At 30.3% G+C, this 17,987-nt stretch overlaps 1 protein-coding gene across 3 annotated transcripts in view; it reads left to right on the top strand.

The window, feature by feature from the left end:
- LOC118205059 (transmembrane and coiled-coil domains protein 2-like) overlaps window positions 1-16,260 on the top strand; it is an 83,469-nt gene extending 67,209 nt beyond the window's left edge. For 2 of the 3 annotated variants that reach the window (XM_085820353.1, XM_085820352.1), the window contains 2 exons: window positions 2,044-2,228; window positions 9,042-16,260. In XM_085820353.1, coding sequence (XP_085676479.1) covers window positions 2,044-2,228; window positions 9,042-9,156 — 300 coding nt within the window. In that variant the 3' untranslated portion in view covers window positions 9,157-16,260. The remainder of the gene's footprint in view (window positions 1-2,043; window positions 2,229-9,041) is intronic. The other variant, XM_085820354.1, reaches the window with a different exon arrangement.
- Window positions 16,261-17,987: the final 1,727 nt, after the last annotated feature.

Raw genomic sequence — 17,987 nt, 5'->3', positions numbered from 1 at the left:
AGGTAAAACTAGTGCACAGATTTTCGATTTTTGTTTTGGTTTAGATATTTACTCTTTTCTCGCTGAAAAGAAAAATATATACGCTCAGCAAAAAAAAAAAAAAAAAAAAATAATTTATTGCATCTGAATGAAGCCTATATGAGAAGATTTATTGGAAAATTATTGCTTACAGAATATTATTCTTTACCTCAAGAAAAAATGTATTGGTCTTTTGATAAGGACATTTCTGTTCCTGTTGTACGAGAATCGATATCACGTTTGCAGTACAGGAATATGAAGCAGAATTTGCATTTGACAATACTGATAAATTATATGAGGTGAGACCGTATCTAAACTTACTAAATATCACCACTTTTTACTACTGGAAATATACTCTTTTAGATTTCAGATGCGAGAATGCATTATTCCATTTGCAAACTCCTATTGAGAGTGTAGAATTAGCCAGAAATAGATCAGCAACAGGAAAACCTAGTAAATTCAGCATTCAAAAACCATTGCATGGAGATGGTAGAAATTTTATCGTAAAGTCCGTTGATAACAAAAGACTTTGTTGTAAAGAGTATCATAGCCAGACTGTTTATAGATGCAAAGTATGTAATGTCACTTTACATCGTGATTGTAATCAAGCTTTTCATGCTTGAATCTTTCAATTGAAATAATCTGCATTTGTAAAAGAAATAAAATGTATATTTAATATTAAATTAATTACAAGTAAAGTTATTTGTAGATTTAAAAAATGTTATACAGCTAAAAAGTAATCCTGCGCTCCACTCAAAAGAAACATCACACGAGTACAATCCTACTCATTAAACATCCATAGTCTTATTCTGCTGACGTTGCGCGAACGCAACCCTCGCGTTTTCCACAGGTAAGAGTATTTTTTTTATTTTCAATGTAAATTTATGTTATAAATGCTTAATTTAATATTTGTTATTATTTTCATGAGAAAAGAAACATTCCTTGTAGTTTTGGCGGTTAATGGGTTAATGTTGAGTCTGAGAGAAAACACCATAAGTTCTTAAGAATGTCTCAGTTATGTATTTGCAGGTTAAATAACAATTATATCTTAAATGCATAGTTTATGGGAGGGGGAAAACTGAGAACATTAGATTATTTCCCAAAATTTATGTTATCTAAATATATATATAGAGTATTTATTATCTAAATATATATATAGAGTATTAATTTATGTTATCTAAATATAGTATATAGTAGAATAAGCAGTTTTATAATGAAATACATAGATGAGGAGTAAGGAAAATAAATGTCGAGGAAATCAAAAATAAAGCAACTTAATAAAGACCACAGATAGCATCTGACAGCCATGCAAATTTTACAGCTTTCGTGGCGGGAACAAATAACTACTCGAAAGCAATTTGTCCTTAAGAAGTAGTGTTAAAGAGGGGAAAACGTTTGCAATTGTGCCATCCTGAAGAATATTGCAAGCTAGACTTAGAAAATTAATGTACTATAGACATTTCCAGTAATTTTTATGAAGCTTTAAACAGTATTTAGTCAATTAATTTTTGTATTTAATTTTCTTTTGCATAAATAAATGGTACATTTTAGGTTTATCCATAGAATAAGTATATACATTAATTATTTATTTTACTTTCATTGTATTTAAAAGTACTTTGATAAATAAAAGCTTGTCTTCCCTGCTAAGGATTTTGATAAATAAAAACTTGTCTTCCCTGCTAAGGATTTTTTCAGTATAAAAATATAAGAAGAATTACAAAATGGGGTTAACATAAAACACAGAAGAGCATAAAATTAAAATACCTAATTAAATATTAATAAATTTTATATCAGTACGCTAGTAAAAATAGTTCAATAACACAAATCATGCATTATGAAATGAATTTAAATCAGTAGGAAGTTCTGAAATCACATCATCATGTAGACCATCTCCTGGTTTATCGTTATTTCAAGTTTGGTAGCAATGTAAATGCAGTTTTAAACTGTACCAGTTTAAAAAGCTTTCTAAAGTTTTTATTTATGTGAAAAATTTGAATTTTTATAGTTTTCCAACTCTTTCTGTAGATATCACGAATGGAACACCAGCAACATCAGCACTTCCAACAACTAGTGTCTTTAGATTCTTTGGATGGAACAAATGCTCGAGCTCTTGCACTTAAGCTTATAAATGTAGTTTTGACAGTTTTACAAGTTGTGCTTCTCCTAGTTGCCACTGTTGCCAGTATATTGATGCCATTTATTCAAACTAGGTAATTTTTTCAGTTTAAAAAAAAAAAAAAAAGGTGGAAACTGATATTACAAAGAAAAATAATGGTACATTTAAATATATATATATATAGGAATAAGATAGTTAATTTTTAAAAATATATTTCAATCTATATCAAAGAGTTTGATAATCAACATGAAAATTTTCAAATAGGCTGCCTTAGATTAATTATCGTAAATTAAAAGCTATAGTCAGAAAACTAAGCTTTAAAAGCTGTGATCGTAATGAAGGTAAGGTAATCATTTCAGAATACAATTTCATTATAGGGACTGTAAAAAACTGGTAAACTGTTGCTGATGCCAAAAATAATTATTGTAACTCTAATGCAAGAAAGGTAGCATAATAGTAACTAACTATCTAAAATTATTGTTTTAATTTAGATGAAATGTTAATGTTAACTTTTTATTATAGTTCATAAAAAAGAGCTAAATTGAAATTAAACAAGATGTGTACAAATTTTTATGTCTGCCTTTGTGTAGTGAAAAAGCTTTCGTCTACTTCAGTAATCTTGTCACATCAGCCGATTTTCAACTTAAGCCGACCAGTTAAAGCTATGACTCAACCTCACACATTTTCATCATTGTGCATTTCCTAAATTGTTAGATCCATAGCATTATCAAAAAAGAATTTAAAAATTAAGCCAGTATTTCAATGGTGATCTAAAAATCTAGAACTGTCTGAATTTGAATGCGGTTAATTATTGGCCACATTCGGTAGATTCAGCGTGCTGTTAAATGGGTGCATCTGCTAGACATTTTGCACGTATATTTTCGTTTTGGGGTTTTGCACGTATATTTTCGTTGTGGTTTTATACAGTCTCTATAACAGAATTGTGCGTATTTCAGTAATTTATTTAATGGATTTCAATTATTTTTTAAATTATGTTATGTAAATAGAATTCCATGAATAAAGCTTAAGGTAATAATTAATTCAATGCTGCTTTACGTGTGTGTGAGAGAATATTTTTGGTATTTTTAATGAGATTTTTCTACATTATTTTTCTCAACTGCTTGCTTTTTATTTCCCCACCACCACAGAAGTACACATTTTATAAGCTTACCTTGCTTGTTTAGTAGTTAAGTGTTATTCCAATTCTAATTGCAATCTGAGGTGTACTTACTTCTGTATTTTAAACTCTTCTAATATGGCAAGCTTTAAAATTTTTGCTAAATCTTAATTTTATTTTTTATTTTTAATAATATTTTGAGTGCAATTTAATGTAATACTGTCAAAAGTCTTTAATCCGGACTCGTCGAGATTTCGGCGATTCCGGATTATCGGTTTTTCTGGATTATAGATCATCAGTTTAAATCTGGTGAGATGGCATGCAGAAATTATAAAATAAAAAATATGAAACAAAGAGCAATTTTGATCTAAAGGGTATCAAAATTTACAAAAAAAAGCTTAATCTGTATTTGTTTACTTTACTAAACATTTCTTTCAACGCGCGCATGCGTAAAGCATACATTACGCATAGTCGAAATTAGAAAATTGCAACCAGCAAACTATTTGATGTGTATTCATGATATTTATAATGACGAGGAATTTGATTTAAATCATATCAAAGACAGAGTACATCGAGATGAAATACCACATTTAGTAAGGAATTATAAGCCGAATAAAATAAAAACATCTTCTCTGAAGATAAGGACAATGCTGACAGATCAACTTCCAGTTCATTGCACGCCGTGACGATTCCTCCCCCCCCCACCCTCACAGAGCAGCGTGAAGTTGATAAACAGATTTCGGAATGGTTAGAGAAACAAATCACCTCTCTGTCACTTTCTTCATGCCTTTATCCATTTTTTGCAGCAATTCCACTTTTTGTTTATTGGACATCGAAGCATGCTTTCGATCTTTTGGCAGCTCCAGAATCGGAAATTCTATTTTACATAATCGAAAGTTCAAGCTTACTTTTATAAAATTGCTCCAACAGTCTGCAAAAAATAATAAGCCGGATCCAATTCGAAGATTAAGGAACAACGCAATCTGCAACATTAACTGAAATAGATAATTAGATAATTTTAGCTTAGCTTATACCGTCTGTTATACATTAAACGTGCATGCGTAAATGCATATGCATGTTCGTAAAGGTATTGTGCGCATGCATAGATTCATTATGCGTTTATGCATGCACAGAAAGTTTGTAGCTTTGAGGTCCGGATTATGGACGTTTGGATTAAAGACTTTTGACTGTATATGCTTTTACTTTGCCTTCAATTTTCTGAAAAGAGTGCAAAAGATTTTTCCAGCTCATAATGTGAAATTTCACTGAACTCCCAAACCACGTGTGTCGATAACCAATTCTACTATTCGAATGGCCATCCAGTAACATGGAATGCGTGACGAAATCAGTTCTTGTAAATATACAATGAAACTTCAATTTCATTAGTCAGCTTCTTTCTTCTACTCTCTGGCCGTGATCGCTGAGTCAACACGGCGTTACATAGTGCGCGCCTATATTCTTTGTTGTGGAGAAGTCAGGGGGGAAAATGTCTCGGTGGTGTTTTGAGTAGGGAAAAATATTATTTGTTGATTTCAGTGGGGCACTATTAATTTTTTAAGCTAAACCTTTGTAAAAAATTCAATGCGTGAAAATACTCTTGGCTAGTTTTTTAAAGCGTATTTCCGATTTTCAATGCGTGAAATGCGCTCTCAGAGGCGTTAAAAGTATCTCTGAGCTTATGATTACTGTATCTATGCCTGTGATTTCTATAATATATTTTTACATATGTATTGATTACTGTGTGGTAAAATCTTAATTTCTTTTTTTGTACTGTGTTCACATAGTACTCTGTTTTAGATCATGTTTCTTTTGTTGTTAGTATCAGAAATACTTAGGCTATTACTGAGAGACATAATACTACCAAAATTTTCCCACACGTCTGTATCCTTGTAGATGAAACCAGGACAGAGGTGAGGCAAATGAGGTACTTGACCTAGGTAAAAAAAATAGAGGGAGAATTCCAATGGTGAGCACCCCGAGAGGTGATCTGAGGATCTCCCACCCCTCTTCTCCTACCAGCAATTTCCCACCCCTCTTCCCCTACCAGCAACCTGTCAAGAGGGTTTTTGGCTCACCACATATTTTGAGTGCCCCTTGCTGCACAGATATTATATGCTTATAAACATTCATGCCTTCTCCGGGATTCGAACCGTCCATCTGGCAATCAGTATTACTAGCCACATGCCGACTGGCCAGCAACTGAAAATTATTCTGTATATAAAACACTATTTTTAACAGAATGATTGATCTGGTTTTAAACTCCGATAAACTGAACTGTCTACTTAGATCTTTTTCACGATCTTCCCCGTTTTTAACATAAGTATAAAACAGTTCTTAGAAAGTTCTCCATGAAAACATTCCATTCCTTTGGTAGATAAGCCTATTATGCTTTATCATATTGAATTTTAAAAACAATTCAGCAGATGAAACAAAATGTGTCTTAAAATATTTTTGAGAAATACGAAAAGTTAGTTCTAAATTTAAATTTGGAAGAAAGGGGGGGAATAGGACAAGACCACTCAAATCAGACAGTTAAGAATCAGTTTAGAAAAAATAATTTACTAGAAAAATGTATTTTCACTGTATAATTGAAAGAACTGATAGCTGTTTTAACCTCACAAATAAAACAGAGATATGTAAAATGAAATGAGACATCTTTCGATTTCCACTTCACATGAAAATTTAAGGCCATTGAATTTAATTACTTTGAAAAAAAAAAGCTTGTAGCTTCACACTTAAGTATTCAAATGATATAAATGCTAAATAAATTTAGTCAGAAATACACTGAAGAGCCAGAACATTATGACCACCAACTCGGTAACGAATTGCACAACCTCACAACCTTTGGCCTGCAGAACAGTTGCAACTGACCTTGGCATAGATACCACAAATTCTTGGTAGTTGAAGACAGATTGTATTAAATGTCTAAGCAGCGGTAGTACAAAGGTGAGATATTGTGATATGATGTTGTGTGTGCTCTGAGCTGCTGCTCCATGACATCCCAAATGTGCTCTTTTGGCTTAAGATCCGGCAAGTTTAGTGGCTAAGACATTAATCGGCATTCATCCTTATGCTTCTGAAACCACTCCAGTATAATTCGAGTCTTGTGACATGAAGTATTGTTCTGCTGGAAGATTTCCAGTTGGAAAGACAGACACCATGTAAGAGTGCAAGTGATCCGCAATAATGTTCAATAGTCTGCAGCTTTCATGATTTGTTTTACCACAACTAAGGGTCCCAGAGCTCTCCATGGGAACATCGCCTGAAGCATAATACCAGCCCCACCATCCTTTATGTGACCTGATGTACAGGGAGAGGAACTATTTGCCTGGAGACGCTGTAACCTGACACGATCATCAACAGGAGAAATCGTGATTTATCTGAGCAGGCAACTGTATTTCACTTATCTATGGTCCAGTGTTGATGTTCCCACTCCCACTGTAGGCGTCATTGACCATGATGCTTGGTCAGCAGAGGCACACATGTGGGACGTCTGTTGCACAGTTCCCCATATCCAATAGTGAACGCTGAAACACTTAACACTTAAACCTGTATTTATTGGGCTGTCTGCTGAGGCAATGTTTAATGCCAGTTTTGCTGTACCATGCGGGACACATTTTTAATCACGTGCCATCCACATGAGCCCATTGAAAAATATGGGGATGATTATAATGTTTTGGCTCGTCAGTGTATATACATAGGCTATTCAGAAAGTAACTTACATTTTAGAATTAAAAAAAAAAAAAAAAAAAAAAATTGAAAGTAAACATTTTTTATTACTTGAATTTGAAAGGCATATTATTCAGCTATTTTTCTACATAATCTCCGTATATACTGAGACACTTATCATAATGGTACATGAGCTTGTTAATTCCATCGTCATAGAATGTTGCCACCTGAGACTTCAACTATACACGGACGTCTGCATACAGTTAGTTACTCCTCATCATTGAAGCGCTATGTTGCAAGCCAGGCACACACAAGTCTCACAAGTGACAAACTGTACTCAAGTCTTGTCTCCTGTTACGACACGATTGAGAAGTGATTCACTGTTTGTGGTACACCTGAAGAAATGTCAAAGCTGCTGCCATATGCAGCTTATTATGGTCTTCTGATAAGAGTTTTGGTACCTATCTGGCACGAAACTTGTGGTAGCCTAGATCTTGCATCACAGCACCAAACAACAAAGTTCATGAAATTTGAAGAAACTCTACTGAGAGCTCCAAAATTGTGAAGTGGATTTCGGGAATCTTTTCATCGATTTTTCTCTACGAGTTCAGCATTAGCAATGCTCAACCGGCTACTTCATTCACTCTGGCTTCACTCATTATGCAAAGTTCGTGATAAATTTCAATTGCTGTCTTTTTTTTTTTTTTTTTTTTTTTTTTTTAGCAAAAATATAATTGCTAATTGCACTTCACAACTGGTGAGATTTCCTATTGCCGCACATATTTTAAGTGTTCACAGTAAACAAAGCAAAGGCAGTACAAACCGTTGTTGCTAACGATTACAACTGGATGCGTAAGGATTCGATAGACACTGCGCCACTAAAATGGGGATACTAGCACTATCTCTTGCGCAGCAGTGAAACATAAGTTACTTTGTGAATAGTCCTCGTAGTTTTCAAAACCGTGATATTTCTATAACATTAGATATTAAGATAATTTCAAATTAACTCTTTCAAACATATTGCACATATGCAGTTTAGGTCAGCCGTATCCAAATTTGGAAATTTTGTTAAGAATATTTTTTCCAGTTTCTGTTACTATTTTTGAAAGAAGCAGATTCAGTGAACTTAAAATAATAAAGAAATAATGAAAGATCTTCACTTGATCAATAAAAATTTTCAAGTATAGCAATTTTCTGTACAAGACATGAATTAGTTATTCGAGTAGATTTTAAAAACATTATTAATAATTTTGCTTCATTAAAGACAAAAAAATTTTTTTAATTGTACTATTTCAATGTTATTTGTTGTTTATCATAAAGGTATTTTTTAACCTTTTTCATTTAAAAACTATAAATCTTTATTTGCATCTTTTTTTTTTTTTTTTTTTTTTTTTTTTTTTCCCTGAATATACGAAGCTACCATTAAAAACATTGTAATACTTTGGAGTGTTATGACATAAAATAATTTACCACCCTGAATGTGATTAATATGGAAATGTAAAATATAGTTCATTTCATGATATAAAAGCACACATATATGCATCTTTGCATCAGGAAAAATTACTTAGATGCTTACTCTGCTCAAAAGTGTATATTTTCCGACACTTTTAGTATGAAAATATCTGTAAATATCCTTAATTTACATTTTGGAATTTTTGTGGGAGAAATGCATTGATACAAGATTTTGAGTTCATGCGTGCAACAAGAGTTTTTAGAATTTCAGAATCAAAATATGTTAGTTTCTTTCATTTTAATTTGAAAAGTAATGCATATATTTTCAAGTTAAGGAATTACAGTGTAAAAAAATTTAAGATTTCAAACGATAATGAATGAGGATTACAGTTTATTTACAAACATAACATAGTAGCCGTCTAATAAAACTAGTAATTAATGCTTATTACAAACCATTTAGATATCTTATATAATTATAATAAGTATTAAGTTACTAATCAGATTTAAAACATGAAATGTTGGTTAATATATACCATTTCTCTGATCCTGTGAAATGAAATTTATTCATAATACAAGTTTATTTCAACTGAAATGTAAGAAGAGAAATTTTAACATACTAGCTTGAGTGGTCTCATTTCTGTATACTTAAATATACTTCTTTTGTTATAGATTGCGTATTCTAACTACTGCTGGTTTCATTATGTCCATAGTTATGTTGTGCAGACAATGGCCAGAATTATTGGACTGGGGAAGGCATTTGGTAGCACAACATGTACAAACATAAAACATCCACCTTATTTATTAAAGAACAACATATCGATAGCTGCCACCAATTATTTGTGTACTTCCAGCAACACTGAAGCAATCTGCATTTGAAATTATTGTTTATAAACAATAAGAAGTTTTCCAGGATGTTATATGCTGTGATATATATATATATATATAAGAACTTGAAAGAAACTTGCCATCTTTTGTTATTTTATGAATTCCTGTGGACTTTTTATAGGTATTGAATGAACAACAGGGGTATCTTTTTAGCTTGTGCATTTGTGCCTATGTGCTGTGTTTTTATTAACTGGTATATAAATATCATAGTGGCTTATAATTGTTGCTGCCCGTATTTTAATCCATTGTAAGAAAATTTCAATGGATGGAAAAGTACATTGTGATATGTTTTATTTTAAAGCTGTATGATACTTTTAGTATTGTGTTTTTGTGCATTTTAAAATTATATTTGTTTCTTCTGTAAAGTTTTTTATTTCCACATTTATATCTCTTTTATATATGAAAAAAAAAATCTGTTTTCTTTGTATTGGCCTGGTTCTATATTTTGGAATATGCAGTTTTCAAATCTTACAAGCCATGAAATAAGTCTACATTCTTTAGAGAAATCTTGCAGTTTATATTCAAATTTTTTTCTGAAAAGTTAGAAACAAAAAATTTGAGAAATTTGAAATTTTAAAACTTGGCATATATGTATGTGTAAATGTAATATAAAATGTTGCAGAAACATTGAAAAATAAATAGGGTATATATTTTTAAATGGTGGGAATAGCTAAATTTGTATGCTTTTATAAAAATGTATGTCCTAATTGAATTTATGTTTGACAAATTGGAAGTAGCTGAATAAAATAATTTTCAATTATTCTTTTATGCAGAAGAAAAAAAGATCAACTCACAATTAACAGAATTAAGTAATTTATATTAAAGTGCATTTTAGGAGTATTCAGTACTTCAAATTTTACACATAATTAATAACTGTATTCATACAAATTTCATACTATTTATATCATTGTTCATTTGGATCCTGAGTCGTCAAAATATATATTTGTTGTTACTAGCAAAGTCAGGTGAGTTAATATTGTTGAAATATTGCACATTTTTTTATTTAAAATTATTTTTATTATACATTTATTGCTTGCATTTCTCTTTGTTAATAATAGTTTTGACTGCTCCTACTTTTATTATAATTGATATTAATGCTATGTTAAAACATTTGTAGACTGAGTTTTAAAATCCTCCTTTGCGTAGTATGTATATTTGGGTTTCATCATAGTCTAACATTCCATCTATTGTCTTTTGATTATTTAGTAATCTGTTATTAGTTTATTGTGTTTTCTATATTTGTTATGTACTAATCAACTTATGTGTAGTAAAAAAAGGAAGCTTCAAACTATACTGTAAATAATTTTGTGATTTTTCAATTGTGATAATTTTTTTGCGTCGTCTTCACTTTTTATCTAAAGTATTTAATGTCTTTTACTAATAAATCCAGAGGATAATTGTATTATTTTTGTTATATTTAAAGTAGTCATTTTATTGGAATTATTTCACTTAGTCTGATTTTTGACATTTCATTAGCCAAAGAAGAAAGCCTATTAAGATACATCTTTTGCTTTAAACTTTATTATTATTGTATGCAATTTTTAAATAATCTCCTCCTAACATATCTGTTGTATTGTTGACAACTTTAAAAAATTTAAATTTAAAATAAACTTAGATTAACTAACGCTTTCTTTGTTCTCTCTCTTCTTTCTTTTGTTTTTTAATGGGATTGGGTATTTTTCCCTTTCAGTTGACTTCAGTTTCATATTTGAATGTGAAATGTTTAAATTGAACTTGCAGTACAACTCTGACATAATTATTTCATTCATTATGCTGTGATATAAAGTTGTTTATAGAGAAAGTGGACTTTTAAGTTAAATGTTTACTCGTGTTACAGAGACTAAAATATTCTTTGTAATATTCTGAGAAGTCTTTTGACAGTGTCAGTGACTTAGATGTTTTTCTCAACATATTTTTTATTAAAAATGTTCTTGTGCAATTATATTTATTTAATTTCATTTTTTCTGGTACCCACATCTCCTTCTGTGAGGAAGTTATTGCTCTAAAGCAGAGTTTCTTAAATTTTTTTCAGTTATGACCCCTTTTTATAACTGAGGTTTTTTTCGCGACCCCCAGGTACAAAAATTTTGTGGGACCCCATACGTATTGCTCAAATCTGACACTTGAGTGAGTGAAATTGTCAATTTTTTCACTTGTACTGTAATATACTATTGAAGTTTTAGATAATAAATTTCTAATTTTAAGATAATGTGAAAATTTTAAATAAGTAACAGACAAAATGACAGAGTAAAATGGAAAGCAAGAAAAATGAACGTTTATATTATAAAAAACATGCGTCAAAACTTTTTTTTTTGTCTGTATTGTCTTATCTTTATCTATTTTCAGATACATTGTGTAACAATATTTGGTAATTGTAAAATTATTAGAGTAAGTTAAAAAAATATGAAAACTGCTGAAATTTTTGGCGACCCCACCCCTTGCCTCAGATTGGGAGTCGCGACCCACAGTTTAAGAAACCCTGCTCTAAAGTATTATAATATTTGTTCCTAACTGAGAATATATCTTGTATATTTTCTGAGATAAAAATAATACTGTAATGCATGCCTCCTTAAACTTTTATCTATAGTTCTTAATATATTATAAAAAGGAGTTCTTTTTTAGTCATTTGAGCACATATTTTTAAAAACTTCTGTTTTACAAAATTTTTAAGACTATATGTTGTGAAAATATAACTTTTGATGATTATGTTGTTAGCAGATAAGCAACCCCAGTAATTATTTATATTTATTATTGCAGATCAGGATTTATCAATAAGCTATGAAGTGATCAAAACTTTGAAGATATAAATATCATTTTGTTTATTGATAACAGAAATAATTTCTGTTCCATTTATCGTCAGTATTATTATTCTAGTTAATAAGCTTTGCTGTAAATGGTTATAATGTAGCAGCAAAGTTAAGTATAGCAAAACATTCTTTCAAAATTCAGATGCAAGTGCAGCAAATACAAAGTACAAAATCATATTGGATCATATGGAGTTTAATATGCTGCTTGTCTGTAGATTTTTTTTTTTTTTTTCCATTTTTTGAGTGATTTATCAAATTCCTTTGTGATCAAATGAGCCATTTAAAAAGAATAAACATTAGCAGTATTTTTTTTTATATTTGATTAATATTGAATTAATTGGGAAATCTTAAATTTTATAAGTACATTATTTATCCATTTCACATGTTTTAAAAAGTTATTATGCATGCATTTGGTTAATTATTAATAGTGGTAATACATAATAATATAATAATAACTTTAATTTGCAGTATTATTGTTCTAGTTATCTAGACTTTCAATGTATCTGGAACTTGGGTGTTCACAATTAAAGTTGCATTCTACATCAAATGCAATTAAATTTGTTCTTAATTTATTTACATGTGTTTAAAATTCTCTGTGTATTTTGAAAATATTTCTGAAAACATTTCCACAGTTGCAAGTAAATACACATAGTTTACAAACTCAAAACTTCTTTTGATAGTTTTATTCAACATATTAATCTATCAGGCTATAAGACTATTTGTAATTCTTAAAGGGCAGTAATACAGAATTGCAGTATTGGGCAGTAAAACAGAATTTTTAATGGATAAAGATTTAGCCACTTGGCTGTTTTGCCCATGCACTGTATGGACTTTGCTTTTGGGCCTTAAGTCATTAGCCTATACAACATATGGGCAGTCTTATTTCTCTGTTGTGTTTTCTGTTTTCCCTGTATCTTTTCAATTTTTAATATCAATAGTCATATGAATGACAGTAGATGTTCACTAAGTGATCATTTATAAAATCTATTTTGTTCATTCCCTTTGGTTCAAAAAATATTCGCTTGTTTCATGGCTTTTGCATGACTTTGCGAATTTTTCAGTGCTTAGCTTTTCACGTGTATTTTATTGCTAATTTAATAACTTTATTAATGCACAAGTAGTTAAAACTTTTTTTACCATAAAGTAATAGTTGATTCAGAATGTATGCTGCTGATTTCTTGCAAATCAAACTGTGATTCGCATTCAAAATCTGAAGTGTCTGTAAATGAGCCTGCGAGTAAGGAAAGTTCTAGATGACTTCGATACTATTATAAAAAATATAGAAAAGATGTTAAAAAAATACGAATTTACAATTTCAATTGGATATTGTTGTTTGACTGAATGAAAGGCATGCAAAAATAGAAGCTAAAGAAAGGACTTCCTGGATGTTTACAAGCTTCGCTAAGACATTTTTGTATGTAATTTTGTGTACAGGAAAAATGCTAAGACCTGCTAAATGGTGCTATGTGTGTTTATTGAAGAAAAACGAAAACACCAAAAGAATTAGAAAAGAGGTTCGCTATTTTTACCTAGGATGGTAGACTGTACCTCTCACTTTATTGTAGGATAATCACTCTAAAACAGAGGGAGAAAGGTGTCAAGTAAATGTAACTGTAGCTATTGCAATCGAACATAATTGTAAACTAGTTGTAATTTTTATATATATACAACCATAAATGTTACTTTCCTGTTAAGAGCTTGTGTAGGAACAAATGACAACTTTCTAAAATCTTGGTTTTTTATTTGCAGTAGAAAAGTTGTTCTAAGTGCTAAAAAATATTAATGTTTTCCTGCTTACAACAAATGTAAAATGAACAAAAAATGCAATAAAAAATGTGGCATTTTTTAGGTCAAATTTGGGGGGGGATGAAATTATTAAGCAGTTGTTTAACTGCTAAGCAAAATTTAAAATTTGTTTCAATATATTTAAAAGAAGTATCTTTCTTTTTTTTTTTTTTTTTTTTTTTTTTTAGATTTCACTGTGGCGTAAGTTATTTGTGAAATATTCAATAAAAAGCATATAAATAGAATTAAAATAATATGTGAATGTTTTTGTGATACATCAGAGCAGTAATATGAATAATAGGTTTATGACATGACTTTATCAGGCGCACTAGTTCAATCAAATGAATGGTGTCAGTCTGTTGTTTGTACCTGGAGTGATGTGTAAATAACAGGAAAACAGTTTCTTGAGGAAACCTGTTGAAACCACTAATGGTATTTAACTTTTAAGAACATAGCCATCAAACTGCATATGCCATTTAATGAAAAAATAGTTGAGATTATAGAGAAAAATTACTTGATCATGTTTAGTCTGTTGTATTAAATGATAGTTTAATATTGAAAATGGTAGTTCTTATGTACCCATTTTGTCTATTATTTTTGAATTGTAACTTTTATAAAATGCTAATACTTGCTTGTGAGAAATATCTAAAAGTTATTAAATAAAGCTGCCATAAAGTATAATAAAACTCTAAAAGCAGAAATGGTGGTTTGTTCAGATAGTTGAACATAAGAAGCTATTATTAATTTTTATTTTTTAGTTAAAAATCCATACATTTACAAATAGTTTTAAAAAATTCCTTTGTATTATATTCATTTTATAAGTTTTAAATAGTTTTTTTCCCCCGAGTTTAATGCTTATTATGACTGTTACTCGACGTGATATTCTTAATGAATGGTAGCCTAGTTATATGCTTAAAATGCACTGGCACATATAGTATGCTGTCCATGTTCTTAAGAGTTAAAAAAGCCTCTCTTCATTTCTGTCTCTTTCTGGAAATGAAAGATTTAATGAAGAGTTTCAGGTCTTTAAGTAACAGAAAAAAAAGAAATATGATGTACATATTTATATAAGCAGATCACAATAATTTCAACATCTGTTGATAAAAAATAGGAGTGATTTTCAATACACTCATTGGAAATTCTTTAAGAATAGTTTGTGTAATAAAATGCAGCAAAAGTAGTTGTTAATTCTAGTCTTTATATCGTGGTCTTGTAAATTGTTTTAAGTGTATTAGTTTCTTAAAACACTACATATAATCAATTATAAATGTTAATTTTACTAAAATAGAATACACATTCTCCATGTAAAGCAGTGTAATAACAATATTTTTCATTTTATCTTAAAAATTAATAATGTTGATTCAGTACTTTAGTTAATGTTTTGATAATATTGTAATTTATTAAAATGGAAGTTTAAGTTTAGATTAAGACATAAGAACTATCTACCTAGAAATATAAGTTTGGTTTTAATTTAGAAGTATAAAATAGACATATATGTGAACAATGAAACTAGTGCACACTTGAATAGAGATTTATATTTGTATGTATGACTAACTTAAGTAGCAATGTATTATATGTTTGATTATTCATTTTCTGTGTAGTAGTCATTTTGTTTGAAATTCAGTTTAAAATCGTAGACATTTTTAATCATTCAGATTTTTCTAAATTTTATATTTATTCATTATAAGCATTTCTTTTTTATTTAATAAATAGATATCTTCACTTTTTAAAAATAATACTCAGATGTTTAACCTAAGAAGTTGATCACCTAAAATGAGAAAACTGTATTCAATAAAATTGTCATTTCAAACATTTCAAAAAGTTGAATTGTTTCTGTTAAAATATATAAAAGAAATACTATTTTAATGAGGAAAATGTTTCAAAAAATATTTCTTTCTTGTATTTATTTAAAAAAGTATTTTTTCATGTATTTTTAAGTTCCTCTCTCCTTAAAATAACAAAAAGTCTGGGCTATCTCAATTAAAATTATTCTAACTGTTCTATTCAGTTACAGAAGACTTACAACTTTTACGCTTACAATGTGTTTCTAAACACTAATTTTGTTTTAATGCTAAATGTGTTCTGATAATAATAGATTGTTTATGTCTATCTGTGCTTCATCTTTTTTTTATTTAACTTGTAATCATGAGAAAATTAAATTCTTTTCCTGATTTTGATATCTTTTGTAAATTAAATGTTTGAAGCTTTCTTTAATTTTTAATAGTAATAATAAGAATATATGTTGTACTTCTGTAAACAGTAGTAAATGGTTATTTGTTGTTGTTATAACTTTCAGTATTACTTTGCTTGAATTTATTATTTACATTTGTACTTAAGTTTTTTAATGCAGTTTTGTTCTTAAATGATTAAAGCATGGCAAAACATTTTAATAATAAAGACTTTGAAAAGTACTGAGTTGTTTGTCTTTAATTACATATTGTTGCTTGCGTATGGGTTCGGAATAAATTTAATGTACAAGTCCGATGAAAAATGAATAAAATTTATTCTTATCGCAACAAGCAAAAACAAAATCTTCAAATTTCCTCAGCGATATTAGTACAATAGTGCAGTATCTCACAGTACTTATATTTTAAACTACTAAAATGTTGAATAGAACTCGATTCGAAACATGGATAAACGTAGAGAAAGCTAATTTGATCTCACCACAAATTTGCTACTCTAACTGTTTTGACTAGCGCTGCGTTCATTTATCTCGAAAACCTTGACACAGTGCTTTTGCGCTGCGAGCTTCAGTGTGTCTTTGTTGCTCCGTGGGTGTGAATGTACGTAGTCTGACCGCGCGCATATTTTGTAACATGAGTGCATTCTAAAATCACTAACTGCATCGCGGTTTTCGAGAGAAATGAACGCAGCACTTTTGCACCGCATAGCAGTCAAACGGCTAAACAACTGAATTGAGATATTTTCCTCCAGCTTTTATAATGCACGAGAACATTCTCGTATTTTCTTGATTTTTCTGGATAGCAAGAGTATAATTACGAGATATCTATTTATTAAAATGTTAAATGCACGTGCTCCTGTATTCTACAATTACAAGATATCTATTTATTAAAATGTTAAATGCACGTGCTCCTGTATTTCAATTTTTCCGGCGTACCTTTCTCTTCAAATAAGTCTTGTGCTGCATTGCACTGGAATGAATATAAAACAATTTTAATTGAAAATTCTACTAAAAATAGCTAAATAAATACGAAAACCTTAACACTGTCCCCTTCTCAAAGACTGAACGTCCCGGACAGTTCAATCCCTGGAGAGGAAGCAAACTTAAACTAAGACAAAGCTACGTTAACAAACATTACATTACAATAAAATACAACAAAAAATAATTGCAATAAATAAAACAAATCAAATACAAATTTAGAAGCAAAAAGGACCATGGTCTTATACTATTTACAATTATTTACACTACGTACTATGGCCATAGTAAGATGCTAACCTAACATAATGAACGACTTTATGTTTAGAGTTCGATGGCGTATGGATCCGAGCCATGACATCATTCAGCCTGTTTAGGACTGTGTACGGACCATCCTAACGTGACTGTAATTTCGGATAGTCAAGTACTTAGTCCTTTCCATCAAGTTGGATTCCACAACCATATCTTGTCTCGAATTGATGTCCAGTAGCTCTGGTGTCGTATCATGTGTTCATCTTCTCCGTCGCCGACCTAACTCACTCACCTCATGTGCGAAATTATACATCACTTCAAACTGGGCCTAAAGATCTTGAATGTATTCCTCAGGCGATGAAGGCGTATCCGGAGGGCAACCAAACAAGGCAGACGAAGGTCACAGCCGAAGAGCATCTGAAATAGAAAATAACAAGTAGTCTCGTGGGCAGCACTGCAGTAAGCCAGTAAAACAGTGATAACTTCTTATCCAGTTCTGTTATTTTCTGGAAACCACCAATGAGAGGTTATTAAGGATGGTTTGATTAAACCCCTACCATTCCGTCCGACTGAGGATGTAAAGGCATCGTTTGGGTTTTGTGAATGCCGAGTAGCTTGCAGAGTTCTTTGATTACTGCCGAGGTAAAATTCCTTCCTTGATCGGAATGTAACTGAAGATGCAGTCCGAACATGGAAATCCAGTGCTATATCCTTAATATCAGTAATTTT

The sequence above is a fragment of the Stegodyphus dumicola genome, chromosome 7 (assembly GCF_044657685.1).
Source record: "Stegodyphus dumicola isolate Sdum_Otavi_A_Nest chromosome 7, ASM4465768v1".
Classification (NCBI taxonomy): Eukaryota; Metazoa; Arthropoda; class Arachnida; order Araneae; family Eresidae; genus Stegodyphus; species Stegodyphus dumicola.
Note: the sequence above shows the minus strand (reverse complement) of the source record. Positions and strands in the feature narration are given on the sequence as shown.